Here is a 26,806-nt window from a genome sequence, read left to right as displayed (position 1 = left end):
TTGCCTCTTGGGCCAAAGTTCTCATTTGCATTAAGTTTTAATGCTGGATTAGAGTCTGTCATTGAAAACTAGTAATTTTTAAGATCCTTGCTTAGCAGCTTTATCAAAAAGTATGTGGCTGCTACAAATTCTGTGGAATTTCTCCTTATGAGAAGCAGGTAAGTCCATTTTTGTTTTGTGCAGTAGTGTGCACAAAGAAGTTTGTCCTGCTTGGATGTGTTTACTCAGGACATTGGCACTACTTGATTCCCAGAGACAGGATTTCTATCTAGCAAGAGGCAAGTGGTGTTTTAGTTGAAACTACTCTGAAAACATTTTGCAGTTTTATATTTAGCTATTTTTTTTTTTGAACCACGTGTCTCTTAGTTCTGAATTTATCCACTTCCATGCACTATCAAGGTGTATGTGTTACTGGACTCTTTAGCATATCCTCCACATACATAAGTGCATCTTCTTCACAATTTCCTTAGTTAATAAATGTGAATTTGCCCAATCTCATTCTCAATTTCTTTTCAGAAACCTGACTGATTATTTACAAACACAGGAGAAATGCTGGAATTTGTCACAAACTTGCTGTGGGAGTTAGTGAACTGTAAGAAAGGCTTTTCTTCTGTTGTTGTGTGACAGAACAGGACCTACAAGGGTCTCAGATCTCTCACAGACAAGCCAGGATGTTGTGAGTCACAGTCAAGTAGATGAGTAGGAAAAGTGTTCCAATTGGAGAACATCAACAGGGGAAAGATGCAGAGTGTTACCTAACCACAATAATGACAAATCTGGAAATTGGTTTTGCCATTAAAAAAGTTGCATGAGAAGAAAAGGACTCAGGGAGATTCAAGGATTCACAATTTTTCAGGTAGAAAATGCCAAAAAAATTGTTAAGCATATATCTGTAAGAAAGAGAATTGCTGTAGTTTATATTAAGGTATTTATTTGATTATGTGGAAAGGCTAAGTAGTTGTGATAGTTACTAAAAAATAAGCTATCTTGGTTGGATTTTCATCTATTATTTAATGCAAGTAAAGAGTTGTAGCAGTCTGTTCTTTGAACTTTTTCATTTTTCAGTGGTTGATACATATGAGGGCTGGTATGTGTCCCTTAATTTATCAAACCAAAATGAGATTTTGAAGTCAACAGAATCACATCAGTTTAATTATGGCCTTTAATTTGCAGGAACAACATTTGAATTTGTGTGGTAACTCATTCCAGAGTGATTCATGTTCTTTTATTTAAGGAAAGAATTACAGACTTCTAAATATAATTTTGTTTTAAAATTGGTCCTGTAATTAATTTTGTAGTAGCGAAGTCAGTCTCCTGAGTATTACGGACTGCTAGTGTTACATCTGATGTTTGATGGGTTTCTAGTTAGCCTTTTTGAAGGGAATATTTCTGTCTCATTACAATGAGTTTTCAGTTCATCCCTGTTTAGTGTGGGAAGTAAAGCCACCAAAGATTTGTCAACTCTCACCCTCTAGGGATGGGGACTGCACAACCTCTCTGGACAACCTGTTCTGCTTGATTGCCCTCATAGTGGTGCTTTTTCATCTCCTGCCCACTAGAAACCTGCAGTGTTTCAGTTTGTGTCATTTTCTCGTTACCTTACGTACACTTTAAGAGCCTGGCTTTGTTTCTTTGGTCCCTCTGAAATTGTGTCTTCTGTAAGCTGAACTCACCCAGTTTTGGAAAAGGCCTGTGAGATCATCCACGACAAAAGCATGTCCCTAAGCACCACATCTACAAGTCTTATAAATGCTTCAGATTTGTCAGGCATGATTTATTCTTGGTAAATTTATGCTGCCTTTTCTCAGTCACTTTGTTCGTTTCTTGTGTCCAGGTTTCAAAGAGGATTTTCTAATGATTCTCCCAGGAAAAAAGTGAGACTTATTAATGTGTAGTTCCCTGAAAAAGTCTTGGTTTTTTTGAATATCAGTGCAGTATTTATCTTTATTTAGTTGGAGACTTTACCTGATCTCCACACCTTTTGAAATAGGAGAGAATAACCTTTCAGCTTCATCAGACAGTCTCTCAGCATCTTCCTACAGATTCCATCTGTCTTCCCTAAAACTTGTAAAATCTGAGGTTTCTTAAGAGATCTCTGGCTCAATCCTCACAGTACTTGTAGTTTCTCTCCTCCTTGAACTCTGTGTGTACAAAGGATCACAAGATGTTGCTGGTGAAGTCCAGAGGCATGTCTGCATCCACTGTCAGTAAATCTCCTGAGCTATTCAGCATCTGGGGTGCATTTTCATTGTTCATTCTTTTATTGCTCATGGAAGAGTAGAAAAAGAAGAAAAAGAAGAGTGGAAGCTCTTCTTGCTGTCCATACCATACCTTGCCAGTTCCAAAACCAGGTGAGCTTGGGTTTTCCTAACACCATTCCTTGAGGTCCAGAGACTTCCTCCTTAGTCCTGCTTCCTCCTCCTTTATGCTGTTGTTCTGCAGTGTAGTTCAGTTGTGATTTCCCTGTTTAGCTAGAGGCCATCTTGTGGTATGTCTGCTTGTTTTCCTGAGTTTTGTGCTTGACGGAGATTGTCCTGAAAGACCTGCTAGCTTACTTGAGCTCTATTTCCCTTCAAAGCTGACTCTCAGGAGATCCCACGGACCATTTCCCTGAACACACTCTAGCTCTCTCCAGCTCTCTGCTCAGATTATCACATCTTCAGTCAGTTCTTCCTTGTTTTTGAGTTGCAGATCCAGAAGAGCATCACTCTGGACTGACCCCACAGGTTAACATAGCCTGGAGTCCCATCTTATTCACTTTGCCCCCAGAGCTTTGTAGTCCTGATCTGCACTAGGCCATGGCTTTGGTGTCCATGTGGATCTGCAACAATGGGTGGTGGTCCAAGGAGTGGAAAATTACCACAGTCTTTCTGCAATGAGCATGGTCCCCTAAAAAAAGCCCCAACCTGTTGTAACAGCATGACTGTTTAGCAAGTGTGTGCCTTCATCCCTCACAGTCACCCACCACTTCCTTTTGCTCTCTGCTGACACCCTGTTCAAGCTCAGTTGGTTTCAAAGCCTTCCTCAGTGGAGCTTGTTCTCCCTCACTGGTTATTAGGACACTTTACCACTTCTGTGAACTTAGATCTGAGGGCAGAGAAGGACTGTTTCTGCTGATGCAAGAAGTCAGTAGTTTCTAGCTTCCCCATCTCAGAAGTCTCCATCAGCATCTCACTCAACCGTAGCCTCTGACTTTTCTTCCTGCCTCAGGATTTGCCTCTGCAAGGTCTCACTGAAGACTCTGACTTTCTGGTCATCCTTGCTTTTTTGCAGGCTACTCACCTGGACAGACTTGTCCACCTAACACGGCTGGGCAATGCACAAATCAAAAAACTCCCTGGGAATAAAATTTTGGAACAGTTCATGTTCTCATTCCTTAGCCCTAATAAAGGCTCGCTGCATGCCCCAATATTTGTTACCCTCTGATACAGTAAAAATGGATGGAGGTGGTTAAAGGATGGTGCAGTTAAGAAGAATAAAGTTCCAAAAGTTCTTTTCCCCCTAGGAAAAGCATCTATTTTTTCAGTGTTGACTATTGCTATACAAATCTTGCTTTACAAATCTTGCATCCTTTTGTATAGCTGCATCCGTTCTTTCACTCGGATGCTCAAACCCTTTATTTTTACTTTTTGGACAGCTGCATATGATGAGTGCTGCATGAGCTAAAAATGCTGCCCTTTCCTCTGAGGCACGCAATGTAAAATAATCAGGAGGAAATCAAGACAGAAAGTGTAGAAGTGTGAATATGGTTGCTGCAGCTGGAGTCATATGGAGATGCATCTGAAAATGAAGTGCCAAATAGAAAATTAGTATAAATACCTTCCATGCCAATAACCAAACAACTATAGACTTAGAGGGACTACAGAATAGAACAGAGGATGAAACTGAAGAATTAAAAAAAGGAAGGTCTTACAGAGTGGTATTATCTTTTCTTTTGCTTTTCTTGCTTTTGTATGTGCCTGAAAATGTTTTAGGATAGACAAACAGATGACCACGGAGATGAATGACTCTTCAAGTGTAAAGGAAGTTTAGACTGTAAATGCAATTTTAAGAATGGATTTAGCTGTGAAAGAAGCAGCTTGGGAAGGCCCTACAGTGCTGTAACCCCATTAGTCACAGTGGAAGAGGGAAAAGGGCTTGTTAAAACAATAAATGGATGTGGAAAAGTGGTGACTGAAGGGTGAAAGCAGCAGCTGCACCCTGGAGGAAATGGGCACACTGGAGGAAAAGGTTGCAAAAGAGAGATGGCAATTTTTTTGGTGACTGTCCACCGTCTGAATTCCCCCTGCTCTTATCCATATTAGCTCAATGTTGCATTGACCCTCCCTCCAGCAAGCAGAGGGAGGGGAGGAGACTTCCACACTTGTCAGTATTGGTTCTTCAGTCAGATGAGGAGGATGCACTGATATGACACTGGTTATTTTATTAGTATGTGGGTGAAAATAAAATCTGGCAGCAAAGCTTTTCAGAAACCGGATGAGTACTCCTCTTTTCTGTGATCTTATTGTACAGAGTCTGCGAGGAACCTAGGGTAGTATATCTCTCTTACACCACAACATGGTGCACTGCAGAAAAACTATGCCTAATTTTGGTGGAAATGAAAGTGTGGAAGCTCCATTTTCTCACTCCCTAACCTGAGTGAAGACTCATTGAGTGCACTAATCCTGGAGTTTTGTTACCTTCTGACCTATTATAAAGTGAGTTAACTTTTTCCACCTTAAAATGCTTGCAACCACATGCTGCCCCACTTCCCTATCTAGCACAGAGGTCCAGGGTACTGGATTCTCATGGCCAAGTGAGTTTTACCAGAGTTCTGTACATGACACTTCCCTGTGTCTTCTTCCTGCTGCATGAAAAAAGATATAGGGACTTTAAATATGAAAGTTAATCAAGTCTTCTTTTATTCCAAGTGGCGGTTCTTTCAAGCTAATTAAAATAATTCAGATGACTGAAGAACATTTTAATTGATTTAGGATTGCAGTTCAGAAAAAAAAATATTTCTAGTGGAAAGACTTTTTTGGATTAAGCCAGCATCATAGCATGCAAGAGAGTTTAATTCAGCTGTTACTCTGTTATGGATTTGCTTCATAACTTTGAGAAATGCCTTCACCTTACTTCTAAATGTCAGTTTTGATGGGCCATTCCACGCTTTGTTTTGGGCATTTAAGTGAAATAGGCTCTTGCACTCAGAGGGTTCCTGTAGGTTTTGGAATCTGTCCTGGAAGCTGAAATTCTGAATTTTGTAAGCTAACCTACAGGGCTTGTTCCCAAGGAGCTGGTCTCACCTGAGCTCTTATCTCCTACCTGCCACTCCTTTGTGCCAGCACTGGTGTTTGTGCAGCCACGTGTTCATGTGGCGAGGAGCATGACTCAGATTAAGATCTAGGTAGGTAGATTTACAGAGCATTTTCTAGGCACATCATTGCCTTAACTAAGCTCACTGGAAAACATTATACTTCACTGGGAAAGTGAAGTAAAGCTTGGCTGGGGTTGGACCCACTTGGAGAGCAGGTGGGATCCCACCTTTGGCAATGTCTACCACAGAGATTGACTTCAAAACTGACTTACTGCATAAGGAGACACATGGGCTTGTAGGGATTCCCCCTGGTAAATAGTTCTATTCTCACACATGTAAATTTCCTTTCAATAGTTGATCATCTACAATCAGAGTTTTTTGGTTTGGTTTTTCATTCCACAAGATACAGGGATTTTCTGCATGATGTTTTTTTCATGAGCTGCTTGCGTGCATTTGCTACTTAATTTCCTCCAGGTGGGATGGAGAATTGAAGGTAACGCTGATTTTAAAGCTCACACAGCTACATTTATGTTCTCCGTGACATGAACTTTATATCGCTTTATCTCATTTTTATGTTTATGTAATACACAAGTCTCTACTTCCTCTAGTGTCATGAAGATGAAGGTTTGCATTTTTATACACACAGGCACTGTTTGTTTGAAGTGTCTCCTTTCTCCAGAATATTTGCATGCCTTTGAAAGCGGTTGCTGAGTGTATCTAGCCTTCAGGTGATGGCAAAGCATGGCTTCATTGAGAAGAACTGGAAATTCAGAATAAACCCAGGACTTATGTCCCAAAGAAGAGAAATCCTCTTGCAAAGTAACTTACTGCTTCTATGCTGAGTCTGTATCCCACTGAAGTCAGTGATTTTACAGCAGCAGATACAATATTTGTTACAGATGTGGCTGGTTGTCACATGTGAAAAACTTGTTTCCTGTGTAATTTCCAATGATGTGTTGCTCTGAAACTGCGTCAGAATTGGAATGTTATTCAAAGTGTTGTCTAAAGTTGGTTCTCTGAGAATCTTTCCAAAGATTCTTCTTTTCCTCAAAGTTTTGGAGTATAGATGAATGATTTTTTTAATATGTTTTTTCTTATATCTGATTCTCAGGAGGCACGATCAATCAAGAAATTACCTACCTTGATTCACTCTGGATTAGTAGCTGTTTATGGCACAGTTGTTTTGAATCATATAGTTCTCTTTTTGGGAACAGATGATGGACAGTTACTGAAGGTAAGCTGAGTGTGGCAGTTCTTCCCTTCTCCACCAGCTGCTGTTGTGTTCAAGTGGGTAAATATTTCCTGGTTTATTCAGTGTATTATAAACAAATATGATCCCCTGAATCTCTGTTTCTTGTTTGTGAAATAACTGCTGTATGGTCATTTGGAGAGCAAGATAACTTTCAAAAGCAATTATGTACCCCACTAAAATTCAAGTAAACATTTCATTAAAACTCTAATGCCCACAGTATTAATTTACAGACTGTGGAGTTCTCAGTTATTTTGCCTTGTTTCCTCCTTGCTTTGATTTTTCCTGTAGAAATATTGTTAGATTTTGGAAGGGTGTGTGTTTGTTTGTTTGTTTGTTTGCCTTTTGATGTGAAAAGCTGTCCATTAGAGAGAAGAGTCAAGATTCATTTTGCCTTAGCTTCTGAATAGTTGACCTACACTAATTTAAATCCATTGCTTGAAAGTGAAAGTCGTCTTATCTCATTATCAAACATTTCAACCATCCAGTCAAATGTCTTTTATGCTTTAATTTTTTCTGGGTTTTGTGAAAATGTGCATTTCCTGCTTACACTGCAAAGGATGACTCTCATTCTTTGTCTTTATTAAACAGACATTTGGAGAGGAATATAGTAGAGACATTGAAAATCTTTGTCCATTTGATTTCTTTTTGCTTTTGATAATGAAAGATGAAATTGAAGTCTTCCATGTCTCCTTAACACAGTGCAGATAGTGAACGTATTTCCCTTGTTTAGTCATGAAAAACCAACGTTGGTGTGCTTATTGACTTGCAAAATGAAGTTTCTGGGGTCTCTGGTGCCCTTGAATTCTGTGCAAAGGGTTGTGCAAAAGTTGGGCAAGGTAAGAAAAAGTAATATCATCACAGGTGTATACTTAGAGAAGCCACAGAGAAATTTGTGTAAATTCCTTTTTACTTTATGGGTGTCTGAATGTTTGTTTTCTGAAGGCTAATGCTTTCTTCTCCATTGATAGGAGTAAAAGGTTGTTATTTTGGGATACAGGCATTTCTTCCACATTCAGTTTCCAAATCAGTCAGTAACAGGCTTGGTGGAAGGCATGTTTCATATGCTAAATCAGTGCCAAATTCAGTGCTAAATGTGTCTGGCATAGTTTTTGTTGAAATTGTGTTCTTATGGTCTTTTCCTTCATCCTTCTCCAGTGTGAGAACCAGTGCAGTAAGTGAATTGAATCATGGCGCAGTAATTCATCTCAGAAGCTTTGGTGTAACTGAAATTAGGCTTTTGTTTAAGATATTGACTGAGCAATAAAAGAGCATGGGAATAATTCAATTACACATGTTTTAGGCTATTCTTAATGAGGATATGAAATCTAATTGCCCAGAGGTTTTATATGAAATTGAGGAAGAAACTTCAATTTTCCCCAAACTACGACTTGATCCAGTGAATAATAACTACATCTATCTGTCCTCTGCCAATAAGGTAAGTCCAACATTTAATAAAATAATAAATTCATATAAACTACTGCTTTAAGAATTTCTACCACTTTTTAAGTGAAGCATCAGTTTGTGTCAGAGTTAGACTTTTAATATGCAAACTGCAGTTACCAACTTGCCATCTAATATCTGCTTATGTTGTCTGTGTTTGGACTGCACTCCTGCAGAGCTTGGAAGAGCTTCTGCTGTCATGGGTGCTGCCCAGTGTTGCTATGATGCAGCAATACCCTTAATTCCATGGTTATTTTATGCCATTCTGCCAAGAGAGTGTTTGTTTCTCTTTTTCCTGGAGGCAGGAAAATGCAGATCATGCAGAGCCAAGCTTAGAGATAGCAAAAAACTTGTACACTCTTTAGAGACAAAGCAATCCCGATGTTGGTAGGTCAGGGTTTGCCAGTCAATTAAGGATTTTCTAAAGTGGAGAAATCTCTTAATTTGAGAGATGGCTTTGAAGCCTTAGTTCTGATGAAATCAGTGATAATGCTGTAATCAGTGATAAACTTCCCATTGTCTTCAGTTAGGCATAGACTTCAGAAGAGCAAAACAAAAGGACAATGTGGAGTGAGCAATGTGTGTGCATAGTGAGGCCAAGGAGTTCAGCAGTGACTGAGAGCTGTTGCACGTGAGCAAACGTGTTGGAGCTGCAGCTCGAGCAGTGAGCAGCTCCCAGGAGCCAGTACAGTTGTTGCAGCACATCTTGCAGCAGAGCTACTGAGCAGCAATGAGAAAATCTCTTTGTCTCGCCGGCAGTGGGAAAGATGGCATTGAGAGCTTAAGGGCTTGCTGTCCATCTTAGCTGAACAGGATTTCACCCAGCACTTAATTACAGTCACTTGAAATAAGATCACTTTTCTGCAGTGAACATGGTGTTTTAGCCTGCTGTTAGAGAGCAGGGGTAAGTTGGTAGGAGAACCCCTGACTGATATAAAATGTCTATCACAAATATAGAAGGAATCAAAGTCTCAGTCAAAAGTATACGTAGATATTCAAAGTAAGACTTGAATTTTCTTTAGCTTTGATAAAAGACCAAGTTGTTATAGAGGAGCAACAGCTTTTAGGAATAAATGCACTTCTCTGATCATCTCTTGGAGCTGAAATAAGGCTTCTACATTGTCTTCTTTAACTTGGGAGTATTCTAAGATTATGACAGGATTCTGAATTTATTATCTCACACGCTTTCAGATCAATTGAATTTTACAATATGTGGATGGAAAAAACAGTAAATATAATTTTGCAGGAAGCAGTGTATCCTTGTTTCTGTTGACAAAATATAGAAACTTCTAATTCTTGCAAATTTGTAAAATATGGTTTGAATTAGTTTTTCTTACTAAGATCATTAATTCACATTGTTATTAATCACATTATTTGTATCTGTATTCAGTATTTGTAATCAGCTTTCTCTTTTTCTTTTTCCTTTCCTTTTCTGAAAATGGCTGGCTAGGATATTCAAGCTGAATGTACAAGTATAGATACATACAATATAGCCACAATTATCTACATTTACTTCCTGAAATGGCATTTTCATGCATGCTAAGCAGTTGCATGCGTTTGTTCTAGTGTGCACATGCAGTAACCTGACATGGTGATGCAAACACAGATGCATTTTGTTATGCGCATGCATTTTTGGATGCACCTTCATCAATCATTTAAATATCTCCATTTGGAGGAGAGGAAAATGGTGTTCTGCTAAGCAGAACATTATTTGTAAAATATACCTCCTTTCTCTTATTATCTATACTTCACTATGCTGATCAGTCTTTCTTGCATTAATCTGCCCATGCTGGCCTTTGAGTAGTAGAACCAAATTGTTATTGTCAGAGGTGTTTCATTATCTGATGGCAAAATACAGTGTGTGCAAAATAGGCTGCATATTTCTATCCAAAGGTCTTCTGGCAGAGGGGAATCCATAAGGAGACTTCCCCAGAGGGATTGTGCTTGGTTGCTGTCAGATTTTTTATGGTAACCTTCAAGTTCCCTGTTTATGGAGGCTGTATTAATTCAATGTGTTATTGCATTCTTTGGTTTCAGGTGAGAAGAATACCAGTTGCGAATTGCGGTAGATTTGCTTCTGAGCAAGAATGCTTATCTGCAAAGGACCCCTACTGTGGGTGGTGTTCTTTCAATCAAAGGTATCTTTTAGTATTTTAGACTGTCATATAAAAGCAGAGCATTACTAGTCAGTGTACATTTTGACTGGCTTGGGGCTATTCAACAACAACATTGTATCGACTGATTTTTTGTGGAATCAGTCATAGCCATAAATGTGAGCTGCTTTCTTGTCATGTGAAAGGGAACTTGTAAAAGGCTTTGTAACTCTCATTTTGAGTTACACTCAAACTTCAGATTTTTGAGATCTGTCTATAAAATATATGTTGGGTTAAGAATAATAAATAATTTTTCTTTTAGAAGAGAATACTTAATAAATAATTTTGCTTTTAGAAGAGATATTTTTGTTTTCAAGATTGAGAGAGAAAATTGTATACTTGTGCTTGAAGCATCTTAATAGCCGGGAGCATCTTGTATGTGAGAACAAGAAAAGAGTGCTTAGTTGTCTTCCATATTGATAGTTCATTTTTTTTGGAACCACTGACTTTGGGTTAGGCCAAAGGAAAATTTCTTTCTAAATACTTCCTTTTCACATTTGAATCATAAATTTTGACAGTAATTTTGATGCGGGTTTGAAAACTATTTTACATCTGGGGCCTGGGCTGGAGAAATTCCTGGGTTGTCAGGTCTAGTCTCAGCGATTGCAAGCAACCACGTCATGTAAAACAAAAAACTTGCAAAGGACCATCCTAAATTTAAACAGGCTTTTTGTCCTTCCTGCCCTGGTTGTGCAGCTTCCTGGCAGCCTCATGTTTTGCTGATTAAAATATGTCTGTTCATTTTCATCATGTATATGTTTATGGGCAGGTTATAGTTATTTGTTCTGGTGTTCACATCACCTTTGCCTAAATAAGTTCCTTCCCCACTCTCTCACACTCACCTCTTCAATGTTTTTGTGAAAGCAGTCTCTCTCTCTATCTCTCTCTTTTCATTTTGGTGTGCTGAAACATTGAACTTCACTAAGGTCCTCTCACTTGAGACACTCCTTTCTTACCTCCACTCCAGTAATCCTTCCCTTAAATTCGTGCATCCTCATAAGATAAGGATGGCCAGGACTCTCAAAATGTTCCAGAAGAGATTTCAGCTGTGCTTTGCTTAATGTTGTTTAATCAGTCTGTCCAGGAAGCACCTTAGTGTGTTCTGGGATCACAAACGTCTTTTTCATGACAGCATCACATTGACGGGCCACAATCATCCATGATCAAATAATGCCCCCAGGTCCTTCTCTTTCTTTGTTGTCTTTCCTACTGATGAGTTTCCAGTCTATAACACACATGGGTTGGGAGATCTTTATTGCTGTAGGTACATGTTCTTGTACTTTATGCTTTGAAATGTCATTCCATTTCAAGGTTATCCAAGTTTTCCTGTGTGATATTCTTATCTTCCTTTGCATGTTAATGTTCTTCCCAACTCTGTATCATCAGCAGATGTCAACAGTGTAAATCTTCTTTTATGCCGATTTGCCAGTGATTAAAATCTTAAACTAAAGTGCCTGTTTGATGGGTTTTTGAGGAATTCCACTAGTAGCCTCTTTTAGAAGGTTAATACTACTCATTTTGGTTTGTTACCCATTTGGTGTTTGCATGATTTTGCTGAAGATCTGCTACTTTGTGTTTGCAAAGGTAGTTATTGGAAGAGAGTTGGTATTTGTTCTGTAATGCGTTTTCTTCAAACTCTCTTTTGCTTCCTTGATAGAAGCTGTGTATGTTACAGTGCTGAGCTTTTCAGGCTTTTAATTGCCTTATAAAGAGATTGTGAATAACTCTTATTACTCAGTAAATCCCCTGCTTATGAGGGGAATCACAAAAAGTTTCCGTTTGATTGAAACAGAAATAATTTACTCTTTTGGAGAAAAAAATGAATTACTATAATACGAGTCCTGTTCAACACCCACATAATTTTTTACTGTAAAATACTTAATGTCATTAAATATTTGACTTTTTGAAGAGACGCCTCTAAAACTTTAGGAAAAGAGGAAGACATTTTTAGCCAATATTTTAGTCAAAGTCCTTATGTGTCCACTAAAGCAATATATTCCATAATAATTTTGAGATCAATGATGTTTTCTACTTTTACAGGGAAATAAATTTCCTGTAAAATAAAATACAAATTCCAGTTTTATGTAAAATTTACTACCAATGCTCATTTTTCATTTCAAGGACAGTGTGAATTAAAATCCGGTCCTTTAATGAAAAAATGTGTGCATCTCATTGCATGTGAAAACAAAATGAAACAAAATGTTTCCACTGTTCCTAGTTCTACTCTTTCTTCCATAGGGACATATATTAATTCTTCTTTTCACTTGCAGTCATTCAAACCAGTTAGTCACAGCATTGTGTGATTTCTCCTAATGTTTCTAGATTTTTTTGTAGATGAATCAGATTTGCCTGAATTATGCTGAAATGCAATTCAAATACAAGGTATTGATGTTTTACATGCGCTTTCCACATGGAAACAATGTATTATCTAACATGACCAGAATTACTTTTGCGTGTAGTCAATGTGTGGGACATCAGTGGACTTCATTCAGGGGTTGGTACACTGGAGAAAGAAGGAAGCCTCAGCTTTCTCTGAAAGCATGTTCTCATTCTATGAGGAAATCAGTATGCTTTAGCAGGACAGAGAAGGCAAGTATGTTAGGATCTGTGGTTAACAAAGATTAGTGAAGCAGAGACTTGAGGAAATACAAATGAACCAGTATGCATAGGTATTGTGTTATCACAGGGAAATAAGAGGAACTCAGTTCCAATCGTGTAGAGAAATCTTTAGTACTAGAAAGAAGTAGTTTGCTGTGGCATATTAAAAAAAAAAATCTTGAATGTCCTTTTCTCTGTACACAAATCTAGGCACGTCTGAAGTCTGATCCAAGGGTTTCATACCTTATACCTTCAGACTTGTATAAGGTCCAGTTCACCTCTCCGAGAAAGCCAGACTTAGTTGTTTGAGTCTGTATGTTAATTTTCAGAATCCTGTGGTTCACAAATAATATTTATCTGTTATATTCATTCCCTTGCAATTAATATAATTTTTTTTTAAATAGGGGTATTACAGAATAATGTCATCTTTAGGTGAGTGTAATTATTTTGCTCTTAGCCTTTGCAGGCAATTTTGAGAATTTATGCTGAGGGGCATCAGATGTGACTGATTCCTACGAAAATTTCTTCACAGCACACTGTTAGAGTGTTAAAGGTCAGCTTTTAGAGCAACAAAAGGTGCATTTTTCCCTCACATAAAGAAAAGCGTGACCCTGGGTCCTGAGTGGCATTACTGGTTTTGCTATTAAACTCTCAGATTCTTCACTGCCAATGAGGGAAAGAGGTTCACTGCTTGTGTTCCTCAGGCAGTCTTAAGAAAGCAAGTAGCTTCTTCCTGGGACAATTGTAAATATTCAGTTTGATAAACAGTTTCTAAATATTTCAGTGTTAGCATCACTGAAATGCATACACTTGTTTAGTGCCAAATACTGTAAGTGTATTGCCTTACATCTTTACCATTATAATCCTCACCCTGTCAGAAATTGTGAAAGGTCTTTTGTCTTTCCTCATTGCCAGTGTGAATTACCTGCCTGTATGTTTTTGAGAATGTGGTTTATGCACATCTGTGGATGACAGAATCTGTCTTCTGTGGCTCTAAAACTGTGGTGCTAATGAGCCTTTGTGATCTCAGCAGGGTGAAGAGAGATATAAATGAGACTGAAATTCACCTTAGCTCAGACAGTTTGAAATATGTCAGGCATATATAGTTCCAATTTATTACAATATCATTATGATCTGAATGTATTCAGATGCAAAACCCTACCAGGGTTCTTGTCCAGCAGGAACTCAGTTTCCTGAGTTGGACCACAAAGGAAGTGACCTTGTGCTTAACTGTATTTCAAGTGCCAACATCTTGTTCTGCAGAGAAGATGGCTTTATGGTTCCTAAGATTTGTGGGGTTATTTTGGGCATTTTGGAATGTGGTGGGTATTTTTGTTGAATATGTTGTTCATTTTGGAGGGAAAACACATTGTTTCTGAAATATATTTTTACAGTGAGCTTCTAGTTGAAAAGGCCCATACTTTGCAGCTGTGAACTCATGTCCAGTTTGTAGAAAAGGAATGGTTCATGCCAGGCAGATGTTACTGTTCATAGGATTGAAACTATATAAGCTTCTACATTTGGTAGAAAAGTAGAATTAAAACTATTAAATGTTACATTTATTTATAAATATTCAATTTTAGCATTAAAATATTAAGATATATTCGGTTAGCACTTACTTGTCTTTAATTGCTAACTGTATGAAATTACTTGGAGTTAATCTATGAATTGTTCATAAACTGTTGACAGCAGACAGGATGTCTTTTAAGGATTCACCTTTCAAACTCATTGATTGTTCATCTGATTTGTATGTCTGTGTTGTCTTTTTCTTATAACATGTTTTTAATATGTGTAATCTTTGCAGTACTTATGTATCCCAGTGTTTCCTCGTTCTTCCTTAATTTTTTGTTGCACAGTTTGTTTCCTACAATTTGGCATCTCTAACATTTGTATTTATTTTGAGCTATCCTAATTCTGAAATGTATTTTGTGTTTGAAGACAGAGAAATCTATTTTGAACCTTTTCAAATCCAGTGTTTTTATCCATGTACACTAACAAAAAAGGAAGGATTACCATTCAAATCAGTGGGTGACAAAGGAGATTAGGGAAGAGGATGCATCTCATCAACTATGCACATTCATAGTCTAGCTTTACATTTGAGCTTCACTCCCATCCCTTCTTGTACCCTCTGGAGAGAACAAGCAGCTTCTATGGTGTGGTTCATTTCATTTTGGTGTGAATGTCTAACACAGGGTAGGGGAATTGTACCCTAAAGAAGGTATTTCTCCCCACAGAGTGTGGAGGGGGCTGGGGGGCAGCGAGGGGAGCAGATCTAGAGCTGTCCAGTGGAACAGTCAAGTTGGCAATGATGAATTCCATCCCAGGCTACCAATTCCACTGTTACTGGCCAAGCATCTCATGTTTGCTTGAGTCCCATTGACTTAATGAAAACCCTCAAGCATATATCAATGCAGTGTAATGAATTTTGATAAGCAGAAGATTTTACTGATTGTTTTCCTGAAGCTTTTTTCAGTTATAACCATATTTCTGTAAAAAAAAAAATCAATAGTGTTCCTGTAAAAAAATCAATAACTTTAAATAAGTTGAAGTACAGTGTCTGAAGTCAAAGGCACAATAAGGAGGCTAGTATAATTTTATGTATACTTTTAGGTGCACATTAAAAGAAAATTGTACACATTCAAACAGCATAAATGGTTGGTATAACATTTCACATGCACCTGATAAAGATCTGAAAATCCTGCTAAGTTTCCCTGCCAGATATCAGGTATGTACACCCAGTTTTATGTGTGTTTGTTTATTGTGACTTAAAATATGTAATTTTGTTGCTTATTACAGCTTGTCTTCTTTTGTCACCGTGTTCCATACCTTAGTTCCTCTTACCCCAACAATTGCAAATATCTTGGAAGTCTCAGTAAGCTCAATGTGTAAATTAGATAGACATTCTTCTCCTCTCCTATGAAACATATCTTGAAGCTGAACTTCATGATGCTGAGTCAAAATTTCAAATATTTACCATGCTGACATTGCTTGGAAATGTTTCCAACTGTATCAGCTATTTTAATATTTCCAGTAACTGTATATCAAGTGCAGTATGGAAGTTCTGAGCTCTGTAACAAGTTAGAAAACATTCACTGGGACACATATGCTAACAGAAATTCTTAAGTGCTTGATATTAGTCTTTACTCTGTGTCTGTTCACAGCACACGCAGCCTTGAATATTTGATTATCAACTATTGTGACTGGCCACTTAATCTGCATGCTATTGTTTCTGATTTCCTGATTGAATACACTAATGTAATCATATTTGTAAAGCACTTGCAGCCAGAAACAAAGGATAACTCATTACAATATAAGTTCTGTTTCATAATTAAGTGCTCTTTGGTTATGGATACAAATGATCTCTCTCTGTGAAGATTCTTACTTAAATATTTTAAAGGAATATAACAGCATAAAATACAGCAAAATTCTGGTTTTAAACTCCAAAATTATTTAAGATTGCTTGCTAGCATGCCATTCAGATCCATTTTACTTCTGGAAGTAAGCAATGCTGTTACTTTCAGAACTCTTTCTGTATTGCTTCTTCAGCTGGAAGAGTCACTCTCCTTTGAGAGTTTACTAGTGAATTTTTTGCTTTCACCACAAAAATTTTTGTTTTGTGCATTTCATAGTTTGTCGTTTTCTGTAGAGACAAGGTGATGACTTAGCAAGTATAACAAAACCCCTATTGTATTCTTGTTTTTATTGTTTTATAGGTTGTTGTGACCGCAAATGTAAGAAAAATCCTTACTTTCTGTATGATAAAAATTGTAACAACTGTTGAAATATTTTATGAAAACGTAGTGCTGAAAAATTCATCCTGTTTCTGCAATCTAACCACTCCAATGATAACTGACAATGGTATGTTTTACTGTTAAATGTATTTAATGTTTATTCACTGTCCTTTAATACTGGGGAGTACTGCATAAATACAGGCCTAATGAGTGTGAAAGTACGAAATGCTTTTTATTGAATGTCACTGGAGAAAAATAATTCTTATTTTGTGTGATGTGAGTATAATCACACTGTTCTTGGTGATTAAAGTTGTGTCAATATGGAATCCTTTGGAGAAACCACCCTGTGGCTGGAAGCAGCTTCATCAGTTGACCCTGTGGCAATGCAGTGCCTTAGCATTAGAATATTTATTTACATGGTGCCATTAATAACTGTCTAAGGAAACTTAAGATAACTGCACTGACAATCAAGCTGGCTGGAGCAATGGAAGGAGTGTTGGTCTAGTGCTTTTCCTTGACAAATTAACCCATCTTAACTCTTCTCTAATCTGCAAACCGAATTTGTCTTGGCAAGAAGCTGTGCTAACATAAATAAGAGGAGAATCTAATTATGAATGTCTGTACAATAAATAATCTTAACATTTAATTAACTGTTTCAACCTAACTTAGACACTGTGAGAAAGTGATTGTGCAATGTGGAAGATTAGCAGAAAAATAGATGGTTCAGGGCCAGTTTGGTGGGTACATCCTATTGACTTGATTTCATTCATCCTTCTGAATTATTGGTTGAATCATTTTGCAGTAATTCTGACCCTGCTTGATTCACCAGTGGCTCTCAGAGTTAGATACCTGAATGATTTGTATTGGACGCCTGGTGCTTGTGATATGGTTTGTGTACCTAATGGGCAGCTACAAGTTTTAGAATGAGGTGGTAATTTACTGAATGTCTAGACTTTTGAGCTGTTCTTTAGGCTTTGGTCTCAAGGATCATAATCCTTCACAGTGGAGTCTTACTTGACTAATAGTAGGGCCACATCCCCCCTTGAATTTCTTCAAGAGTCTGTATAGAAGCACAAAGCTTTTTTAACAGAGATTGGCCTTATTACTTCTTAAAGTTGCTTATGTTAGAATGCAAGAGTTTTAATATAAACTAAGGAACAGATAGCAAACACAAAGATTCCCACATGTTTTTAAGTGATTTGAAGAGGAAACAGAAAACAGACACATGCCTTGCCTCTATCTCTCCCTCAATAATACAGCCCAAAGGACATGGAATACTGTGCATGAATCTGATTCTCTTATAAAAACCTTGGTAGAGGAAGAGGAATGAAATTTACCAGGTATTTTCAAGGACCTGTTGTTCTGAAGAGCTCCGTGCTACAAAGAGCTCTCTCTCTTAGGGACCCTTGCCCCTGAAGAAGGCTCTCTGGAGTATTTGGATCTGAGTAGGCTGTTTTAGGAAAAACTCCTCCAGCATCACAGAAGTGTTGGATCAAGTTCCTGTCCAGCATTGGGGATTGAGGAGAAAAGACTGTCACTAGAAAGTGACAGCTGGAGTCATATCCATGAGTATTTTGATCTATTAAACTGTCTTAGTGTATTTTTAAGAGGGAAATGTCCTTTATTGACCCAGTCCCAAAAACCATGTTATTTTGTAATTATGGAGTATATAGTATGGTTCTCTGTCTTCACAGACTAAAGCTTTCTCTAAATTCCATTAGCAGGTTTTCAGAGAACAGTTGTTATGCAAGCCAGCTCACCTTGCCTGTGCTTTGTGCCAAAAATGAGCCCTTTGGCAGGGTTAACCAGAAGGCTGTGAGGTTAGCTTGTGCCTGCCAGTATTTACTGCTTCTCACGTGCTCCTGTCAGCTGAGATCTCTTAGTGGATAATTCAAGTGTGAAGTAACATTGTCTATTTGTGGTATCTCCTGCAAAGTGACCTCAGTTTCACAAGAGGATGCACTTGCAAAACTCCTTTAGGTATCATTTCCTGGAAAAAACATTTTGAAAATACCTGCTACTCAGTGCAGTCTAATGCATTTTAAAAGGTCAGTGCAGACCATGCAGAAAATAATAGGTTCCATTAATTTCAACACAGACAGAATCAGGAGAGCATATTTGACAGTGTTGTTTTTAAAGTATTTATACAAGCTTAAAAGTAAATACAAGCTCTGCCAGTAGGAGATAAATTCCTTACTTTTAATTACTACTTCTAGCAAAATACTAGGAGTATTTTACTCTTTCTGTAGCTCATGGCCTGAGGCCTTTCTCATATATTGATTTAGGCAATTGTGTATCCACACATCAGATTTCTGCTGATAACTAGATTTCTGCAGATGCAAATAAGTGTTTGATGAAAGATTTCAGAATGTCTGTCTGTACTCATCCACACCTTTAAGCATAAAAATGCTGTTAAAGTCAGATTCTGCTATCCAGTTAGTAAGGTGTTTGAACATATGAGTGGTCCCAAGGGCTGTTTCTAACAAGCAGTTCAGATGAGCTTTGCAGGGAGCACCCAAGTGCCATGCTGCCATGTGGAGGTAGGAGATACCTACATTAGCATCACAGATGTAGCCAAACCTGGCTTTCATCTGAACAAACCAGCCTGTGATAAAGACAAAGGTTTCTCTACCTTTGCAAGACAGATATAGTTAAAATCTGTGTAACTCTTCTGGGTTAAAAAGCTAGCTACTTTCTAGCATAGAGAAGTCAGAAAAGTCTGCAAACATGGGTTTCATTTGATCCCAGGCAGCCATTCATTTCACAGACTACACATCTGCAGGCACACAGATGAAAGAGACCGTGGCTTAAGTGGTATATATCTAATTCTACTGTTGGATGTGGTATTCTGCTCATAAGGGAAGATACTCTTTCATACCACAGCTGCCAGTGAATTGTTGGTATAGTAATTGCTAGCTGAAATAATGGCAAATTGACTCATGCAATCATAAAAGATTTAAATAGGATGAAAATTGCTACTGCATAGATTACAAAAGGAGACTCTGAAACCAAGTCTGTAAGACAGAAAGAGAGAGAAGTATGGTATGGTGGGGTCTCTTGCATTAGAACAGTCTGCTGTGCTAGAAGACTTTAATTCAGGGTCTGGTCATGCCACAGTATATATCACTCTGTGCTTTTTGAGAGATGATTTTATACCCCTGCTTCACAGTAGCATTTCCTTATCTATATCCTGACAATAACATTACTTTTATTTGTCATGCAATGGTGGTATCAAACTTAATTAATATGTGTGCATAAAGCATTGGCATAACTCAGCTGAAGAGTTCTGTGGAAGGACAAAATCTGGTTATTTTTGTCAGCCAAAAGTGTGAGTGAATGTATGAGAGAAGATGCATACCAAGTACAGAACAGCTACCATGGGTTTTCAACTCAAATTATTTTTGAACTGTTATTTCTTCTAATATCCATCATATACCTGACTTGTACATTTTTCCAGATTGTCTAGTTCTTGAAGCATCACTGTCCTCAAGCTCTTGGAATATCACACAAACATTTCAGTTGAAAAAGTAAGAGCCCGATTCTTGTTACAGTTCATTGTGGGGTTGATGCGTGTGTGTGGGGGAAAGTGACTAAAGTCATTCATCTTTTCTTTTTTTTTTTTTTTTTTTTTTTTTTTTTTTTTTTTTTTTTATTTATCAAGGAACTACATGGCACTAAACATAGTCAGATCTGTTTTGTTGGCCCACTTCCTCCTCCTTCTCTTTTTTTTTTTCCCTTAAAAAGCTACTTCTTCAGATGACTCCCTTCTTTAATGGGACCGTGGAAACTAACTGTAGGAGAGTCATTACAATGACTGAATTTATGACAAGTGCCTGAAGAGATAATAAAGGATGTCACAATAAGATTAAAATTCTTTTTGTCCTTGCATGAAAGGTGGGCCCCTGGTACTCAGTGTAAGGCCTAGATTAGAGAAGTCAAGAGATTCTTTAAAATCACTTTGTGAAGCTGTTTTAAATTAGACCCAGATGCAATTTAAATATGCTCTATAGGTAACATGAATATAATTAAACCAGAAAGTAACATATAATCTGCTAATAGGAATAATGAATGCCTATTATTCTTTACACATTATTTTTCAGACTCTCTGTTGAGAGCTGGCAGAGGAAGTATTCATGCCCAGTACGTGGCCTAACACTTTATGATAGGTGGTTGTTAATATTTAGAAAGATCTGGCTAACATATGCTGTAGGTAACTACAGTGTTCCCATTCCAAATGCTCCTCCCTTATGCAGAAAGGCTAATTCCTAAACACCTGGGATGAAATAAAACTCTTGCTTTTTGGGAAGTGGCACATCACTTCCCTGTCCCTGGAGGAGCACGGGGAAGGAGCTGTCTTTCTATAAATCAGAGCATTTCTCAGCGTGTTTGGAGAGGGACTGTGCTGCTCTTGGCTCTCTTCCAGATTGATAAAAGCATTGCAAAGCAAGATAGTGACTAACTAGTCTCAGAACAGGCAAATTTTTTGGTAGATGAAGGCTATAGCAAACTGGCAATGCTTTCTAGCACTACACACATGGAACAGAGGTTCAGACAAGCTGGAAAAAAAAAGATGGTTTTCTGTCCTTTTATGGTTAAAAAATACTACCTGGCCACTCGGTGTACTGGAGTAAATCACAGTAAAATGTAATCCCAAGCATTTCCTCTGCTTCCTGCCTTTTTTGAAATTAATGACTCTCAGCATCTCAATACAGATTGTATTTGCTACTAAATTTCTTCTCAGAATAAGTACAGCAGAACAATAGGGTAGGAGGGTAAAGGGACTTTTACCCATCTCATTACATGTGTGCTTGGTTGTTCCCTTGGGTTTATGCTCTCTTCTGTCACTTGAAATTTGACATTCATGACTGAATCTAGATTGAGTTCCTGTGTCTTACAAAAACTCTGTTTCTGTGTTACCAGCTGCTCACGGTGTATACACAAGGGTGAGTGTGCCAGCTGTGAATGGATACGTGTCTCTCCTGTCACCACCTGCCAGGTGAAGTTTGCTGGGGAAAACTGGAATCCCCTGTGATGCCTTTTCCTTGTATTTTTTTCATCTGAGTAGCAATCTGTCTCTATTTTATCCTGACATGGTGAAATGCTTATTTTTTTTCAGGATGATTGCCGTGCAGCTGCTTCCAAGGGGATCACTGCTGTGCAGAAAACAGAGGTTAGTTAGCATTTTAAGATCAGCATTATTAAGGCTCTCTGGGTTGGGGGAGAAATTTATTTAAAATCAGAGGACTTTGCAGAAAAAATAGGGATATGGATGAGGAGACAGTCATTTACAAAAAAAATTTACAAAAAAAATGCAGAATTTGGATTGATACTATTTCTTCTTAGAGCTCTGTTGGTGTTTAAAGGTACCAGCAAAAACTTGTGTTTCAGATGCAGGCATTGAGACTGTGAAAACTGCAATTGTCATGTGCCTACCTCTAGATGCAGTGTTTGCAACATTGCTTTAAATGCCAAAGTCCCTGCATGCTGTATTTAGTCACTCCACAGGAGCCAGCACGCTGAGGGCTGGAACACGTGAGCTCAACAACAACAACAACAACAACAACCAAAAAAAGCAGAACATTTCAGGCTTAATATCTTACCTAGACTTAAAAGCATGTTTGAGTTCTACTGTCACAGACGAATCTGGGAAGCTAGGCTTCAGAGTCTCAAACCTCTTCCTCATTTTATGCAGCCAGATCACAGCTTCCCCTGAAACATAGCTGCCAGGGGAGCAGAAGGAAGGGGAGGATGTGCCACCCAGTTTCTGCATAACAGAGAAGTGGCTAGAGGATGAGTCCAGGAACTGAAATCCATGGGTGTTAGTAAATCTCTAGTTCACACTTTCAGAAAATTTTTCCTTGTTTCCAGCCTGTAGACAAAACTGGAGATGGATCCACACAAGCTGGATCACTGGGAAGGAGGAAGTGTGCTGCCAAAGTACCTGCTGAATCTGGTTACTAAATCTTCTACAGAATTCATATAGATTGTATGTGTGCATACAGTCTAAATGATTTGTCTCTTAGGCCTGCCTTTAACTTTCTGATCATAGGTCAGCCCTTTAACCACAAGGTTATCCCTTCATTCTTTATGGAACCAAAATATTTTTATTTTCTCATAAAACTGAGTGATCTTTTTATCAGTGGTTGCTTATGACAGGTGTTAGGAAAGAAATGAGTAGTGGAGAGAAAACTGACTGATGAGTAAGTACGTAGAAATTTGCTGCCTACACTTTGGTTTCTGCTTTTCTGTGATAGATGCATAGTTGTTATAAATAGTGACTTATCTCTAAGTGTTTCATTAGAACTACCCAAACTTTTACCTCTCAAGACAGGGATTACTTCTTAAATTCAGCTGCTCAGCTGATGTTTCTTAAACAAAATCACAAAATACATCTTGTTTTTCACAGAGACGCGTGGGATCGTAATACTTGTGCTTCTGAACATTAATATTCTGGATTTCATCTGCATTTAAAGCATTATGGCTGGTGAAACAGAGGAAATTCTTCTTTGCTCTGCTTCCAAGTGCATTAATTTGACATTGGTAAATAGTTGGAATTGCCTGGGAGATGGCTTTCTTCCACATGCCTTATCTTGGAAAGACAGTGATGGACAAGGCAGTGAAAGCACCAGAGGCAGTGCAAAGGCAGATGTTTATTTAGAAGTGATTGATCCATTCAGAGAGCTTGAAATTGCATTTGAAATCCTGCTCTCCTTTGACTGCTTATGCTTTAAGGAGAACATACTGGAGAGTGGAGAAAGAGGATTTGGGTTTTCCCACAACCCCAGCTGAGCATTTAGATTAATATACTTTTTTTCAGTGCCAGCCCCAGCCCTCCTCCTGACTCCAGCTGCTGGTTTCTATGCGTGCACCTTCCCCCTCCCCTGCCAGAGCAGCAGTTGGAGTGCTTGGATTGAGTACCCTTGGCTAGGGAGCTGCTTTGGCTGGAAATAAGTCTTATCTTTCAGCAGGTTATTGTTTGTCTGGGCTGGTTCCCCCATCCAGCTCGTCGGGGCCCTGTGCTAGCAATGCAGGAGGGGCTGTGCCCGAGAGGGACTCCAGACACTGCTGAGCCTGGGCTGCTGCCAGGTGCCTCTCTGAGACCTGCAGCCACGCTTACCACACCTCTGAGGATGTGGCTGCCACGGCTCACACAGCCCCAGGGAAGTGCCAGGCTGGCCAGGGGAGGGGGGAGGAGGCTGCAGCTCAGAAATATGGAACTCTATTGAAGCTGACAGGGCTGTGCTGATTTACATTACCTGAGGAGCTGGTGCACACTTTCTGTATGTCTCTTTGCATGTTTACACTTTAATCACATGCCTCACAACTAGTGATTTTTATAAATATCCTTCTGCCTCTCTGCTGTGGCCCCTCTTGCCACGGGCATTGCTCCCCCTGCCATGTAGCAGCTGGAAGGTCAGAAGGGGCTGTGTGGCGCTGGGGAAATGGGCACTGCAGGCCCCAGTGAGGCCATTGGGTCCTTCCTGTTTTCAGTGAGGAAATCTTTGGTTTTTTTTGCTGCTGAGGCAAGTATTGCAGATTATGGCAGTCAAGCTGGGTGGGAGTTGGATTCTTGAGCAGCTGAGGTCACCTTGCCTCGGTGCTGCGGCTGCACTGACTCCAGGAGGCCAAGGCAGGACCCTGCTGTGTAGCCTCAGGGAAGGTGTGATTGCAGAGGGGAGGGGGACTTCCCATGGACAATACTTTCCGGGATTTCTTTGCGGTGTAAGGAAAGAAGCAAGGCAGGTCATCTGAAGCACTCTGCGGTGTGAGGTGCTGGCAGAGAGAGCCGGGGGAGCCCTGGGGCACCGCAGCCTCCCACCGCACCCCCGAGCAAGGGGTGCGGCCATTTCCCTCCCCGGCCCTGCTGCAGTCCGGGGTCTCCGTGTGTTTGTGTGATCGTGTGGCGTTCTGGTGCTTCAGGGATCCCTGGTGGTTACCGGTGAGAACCCAAAACAGTGCTTTCCTCCTTTCTGTGGTATTTGGCTTCTGAATTTGTGTGAGGATATTGACTGTCCTTGGTGCACTGGAGGCTGGACACAAGCAGAAGGACAGGATGCAGGTGAAGAAAAGCAATAGTGGCTTGCTGGCTTTAATCTCTTAGATTTCGGCTTCATTTGTCCTGTCCTGAGGATTAAACTGATTTCTAGATCATCGTGGGAGTGAATTTTCCCCCTCAGGCTGTTTGTGAGGGATTTCCTTTGCCTTCCCCTGTTATCCACACAAGAGGTCATCTTGGAGCCCTTTTACAGGCCCTCTGGCCCCAGCCTTTGCACTCTCTGGCCTTTTCCTAAGGCACAAATTGCAGCTTTCAGTCAGTGCTGACAGATGCCTCATTTGCTCTGGAGTGCTCTGACATTCAGTGAACTGTGGCAGCCTGTGGGGACAATGTGCTGGGACCTTTTTGAAATGGTCAAAGTGTTGTGACCCTGATGGTCCCCTCAGGCTGCCAGCCCAAAGTCTTAGTGCTGCTTTGGGTACGTGAAATTATTAATGGTGAGAAAAACCCATGGGATGGACTTTCCTAGAAGCTTTGCACCAGCACCCTTAACAGGATCAGGAAGGCTGAACTTCCCAGTGAACGTGTCCACAGATGCACAACAAAAATCAGGATAATCAGAATACTCTAAAAACTCAAATTAAGCTAGTAGTACAAGCAGTTTAAAGTTAAGCTGAACATGGTTTGCCTGAGAAGGTCCCAAACACTTTGTGGTTTCACATGCGTATTTTCCTGTTTTTTTGAATGTTTCAGTTTGTTGTCTGAAAGACAGACAGAGAGGAAGCTGTCTGTGTGACTGTAAAACTGGGGAAGCAGCAAAACTGATTAAACATGAGATGCTGTCAAAAGTATCAAGTGAATAGAGCAGGGAAAAAATAGCTCTTCTTGCTCAGTAGTGTTAGTAAGTTAGAATAAGTAAATGTAGACAAAGAAGAACACAGTTTTTCTGCAAGACTGTGACAACATCAGAGCAAACTAGAGTTCTTTCTAAATGCTGGAGAACCTCTTAGCATAAAAATAAGATAGCAAAAGACTCCCCTGCAGTTGTTTTATACCTTTAGTTCTATGTATGACTTTGAAAAGACTTTCTAGTAAAGCTAATTCTGGGGTGCTTTCTCAAATTTTCATTCGAGGATTTCACCCTGCTTCCCCTTTTCAGGTCACGAAAGATGCCTTCATTTGTTCATCTGATCTCTCATAGTGACAGCACCATGGGTTTTGTCTTGCCTTTTTTTTTTAGTTCTTCAGGGGTCACATGAAATGTATCATTTCAAGCTGGGTTTTTATGCTACGTACCTTCCAGCATGTCAGACTGTGATTCCTTTAGGCAACTTTGTTATGAGATAAATTGAAATATAAAATATGTAGGCGAAAATAGTTGCTTTGTAATGAAGTTGTGATTGACAGTACTTCCCAGAATTAAGTTAAACAGGATTTAAAATTATTAATAAAAATGTATCCCAGTGCCATAAAATCCGAATTCCTGAGTGGTGGTTGTTTTTACAGCTGTTGCTTATCTGCCCAGCCTTTTCATAACCAGATGTTGTTTTGCTTTCTTTCCTAATAGCATATCAGCATTCAATCCATTGAACCTTTGTGGATTTCTACGTTAGGCAAAAGTGAAATAACAGTCAAAGGAGAAAACTTTACACGTGCATCAGGCATAAAACTGATACTGACTGGAATCACTGGCTGTAAACCAGACGTGTGAGTTAAACTGAAAAATAACCCTATTTAATTTGCATGGTTAAAATTATATCCATTTTGCTCTAGCAGTATGGCTCTGTGAACAGTTGTCATATACCTCTCCTCAGCAGAGCAGGGGATGCTCTGCACTCCTTTAGTTATACTTTCACTTTAAATTACCAAAGGATGAAAATGGATTTGTTATTTGAGTACAACACAAGGGATGGACAGGTTGCCAGTTCTCTCAGTAGCAGTAGGATAATTTATTATCTGTGGCTCTCTATGCCTTCTAGCAGGCACCAAGAAAGCCTTAGTTTTTTGTTTGAATCTCCTCTGCTTCAAAATATTCCTCATATATTCTAGGATTCTGCTTGTAAAGCACAGACACCATGCCAGGGAATGAAATCTCTTGTACAACAGCTCCTATTTTTCTCTGTTGATGATCACACTGTGTAAGCCCCTAGATAATTAGGCAGTCTTATTCTGAATCAGTTATTTTCAGGTGCAGCTGCAATGGCTGCCTGTGATTAGGAAGCCCATTTTACATAGCTAGCACTTGAAAAGGTAGTGTTCAATTTTTGCTTCAACCATGAATTTTCAGGGAACCACTGAGAAAAAAGGAGAGAAGGAGGGTAAGACAGGAATTAGAGAGAA

At 39.1% G+C, this 26,806-nt stretch overlaps 1 protein-coding gene across 1 annotated transcript in view; it reads left to right on the top strand.

Annotated features, from left to right (window-relative positions):
* The window catches only part of PLXNC1 (plexin C1), a 70,540-nt gene that overhangs the window by 4,602 nt on the left and 39,132 nt on the right, over positions 1-26,806 (top strand). The window contains exons 2-10 of the mRNA XM_059846787.1: positions 6,408-6,530; positions 7,849-7,983; positions 10,026-10,126; positions 15,350-15,464; positions 16,453-16,597; positions 19,928-19,997; positions 21,391-21,466; positions 21,587-21,640; positions 26,034-26,173. Of these exons, the coding sequence (XP_059702770.1) occupies positions 6,408-6,530; positions 7,849-7,983; positions 10,026-10,126; positions 15,350-15,464; positions 16,453-16,597; positions 19,928-19,997; positions 21,391-21,466; positions 21,587-21,640; positions 26,034-26,173 (959 nt within the window). The remainder of the gene's footprint in view (positions 1-6,407; positions 6,531-7,848; positions 7,984-10,025; positions 10,127-15,349; positions 15,465-16,452; positions 16,598-19,927; positions 19,998-21,390; positions 21,467-21,586; positions 21,641-26,033; positions 26,174-26,806) is intronic.

This window comes from Haemorhous mexicanus, chromosome 5 (genome assembly GCF_027477595.1).
Source record: "Haemorhous mexicanus isolate bHaeMex1 chromosome 5, bHaeMex1.pri, whole genome shotgun sequence".
Lineage (NCBI taxonomy): Eukaryota > Metazoa > Chordata > Aves > Passeriformes > Fringillidae > Haemorhous > Haemorhous mexicanus.
The sequence above is the reverse complement of the archived record's forward strand: the minus strand, read 5'-3'. Positions and strand labels throughout refer to the sequence as shown.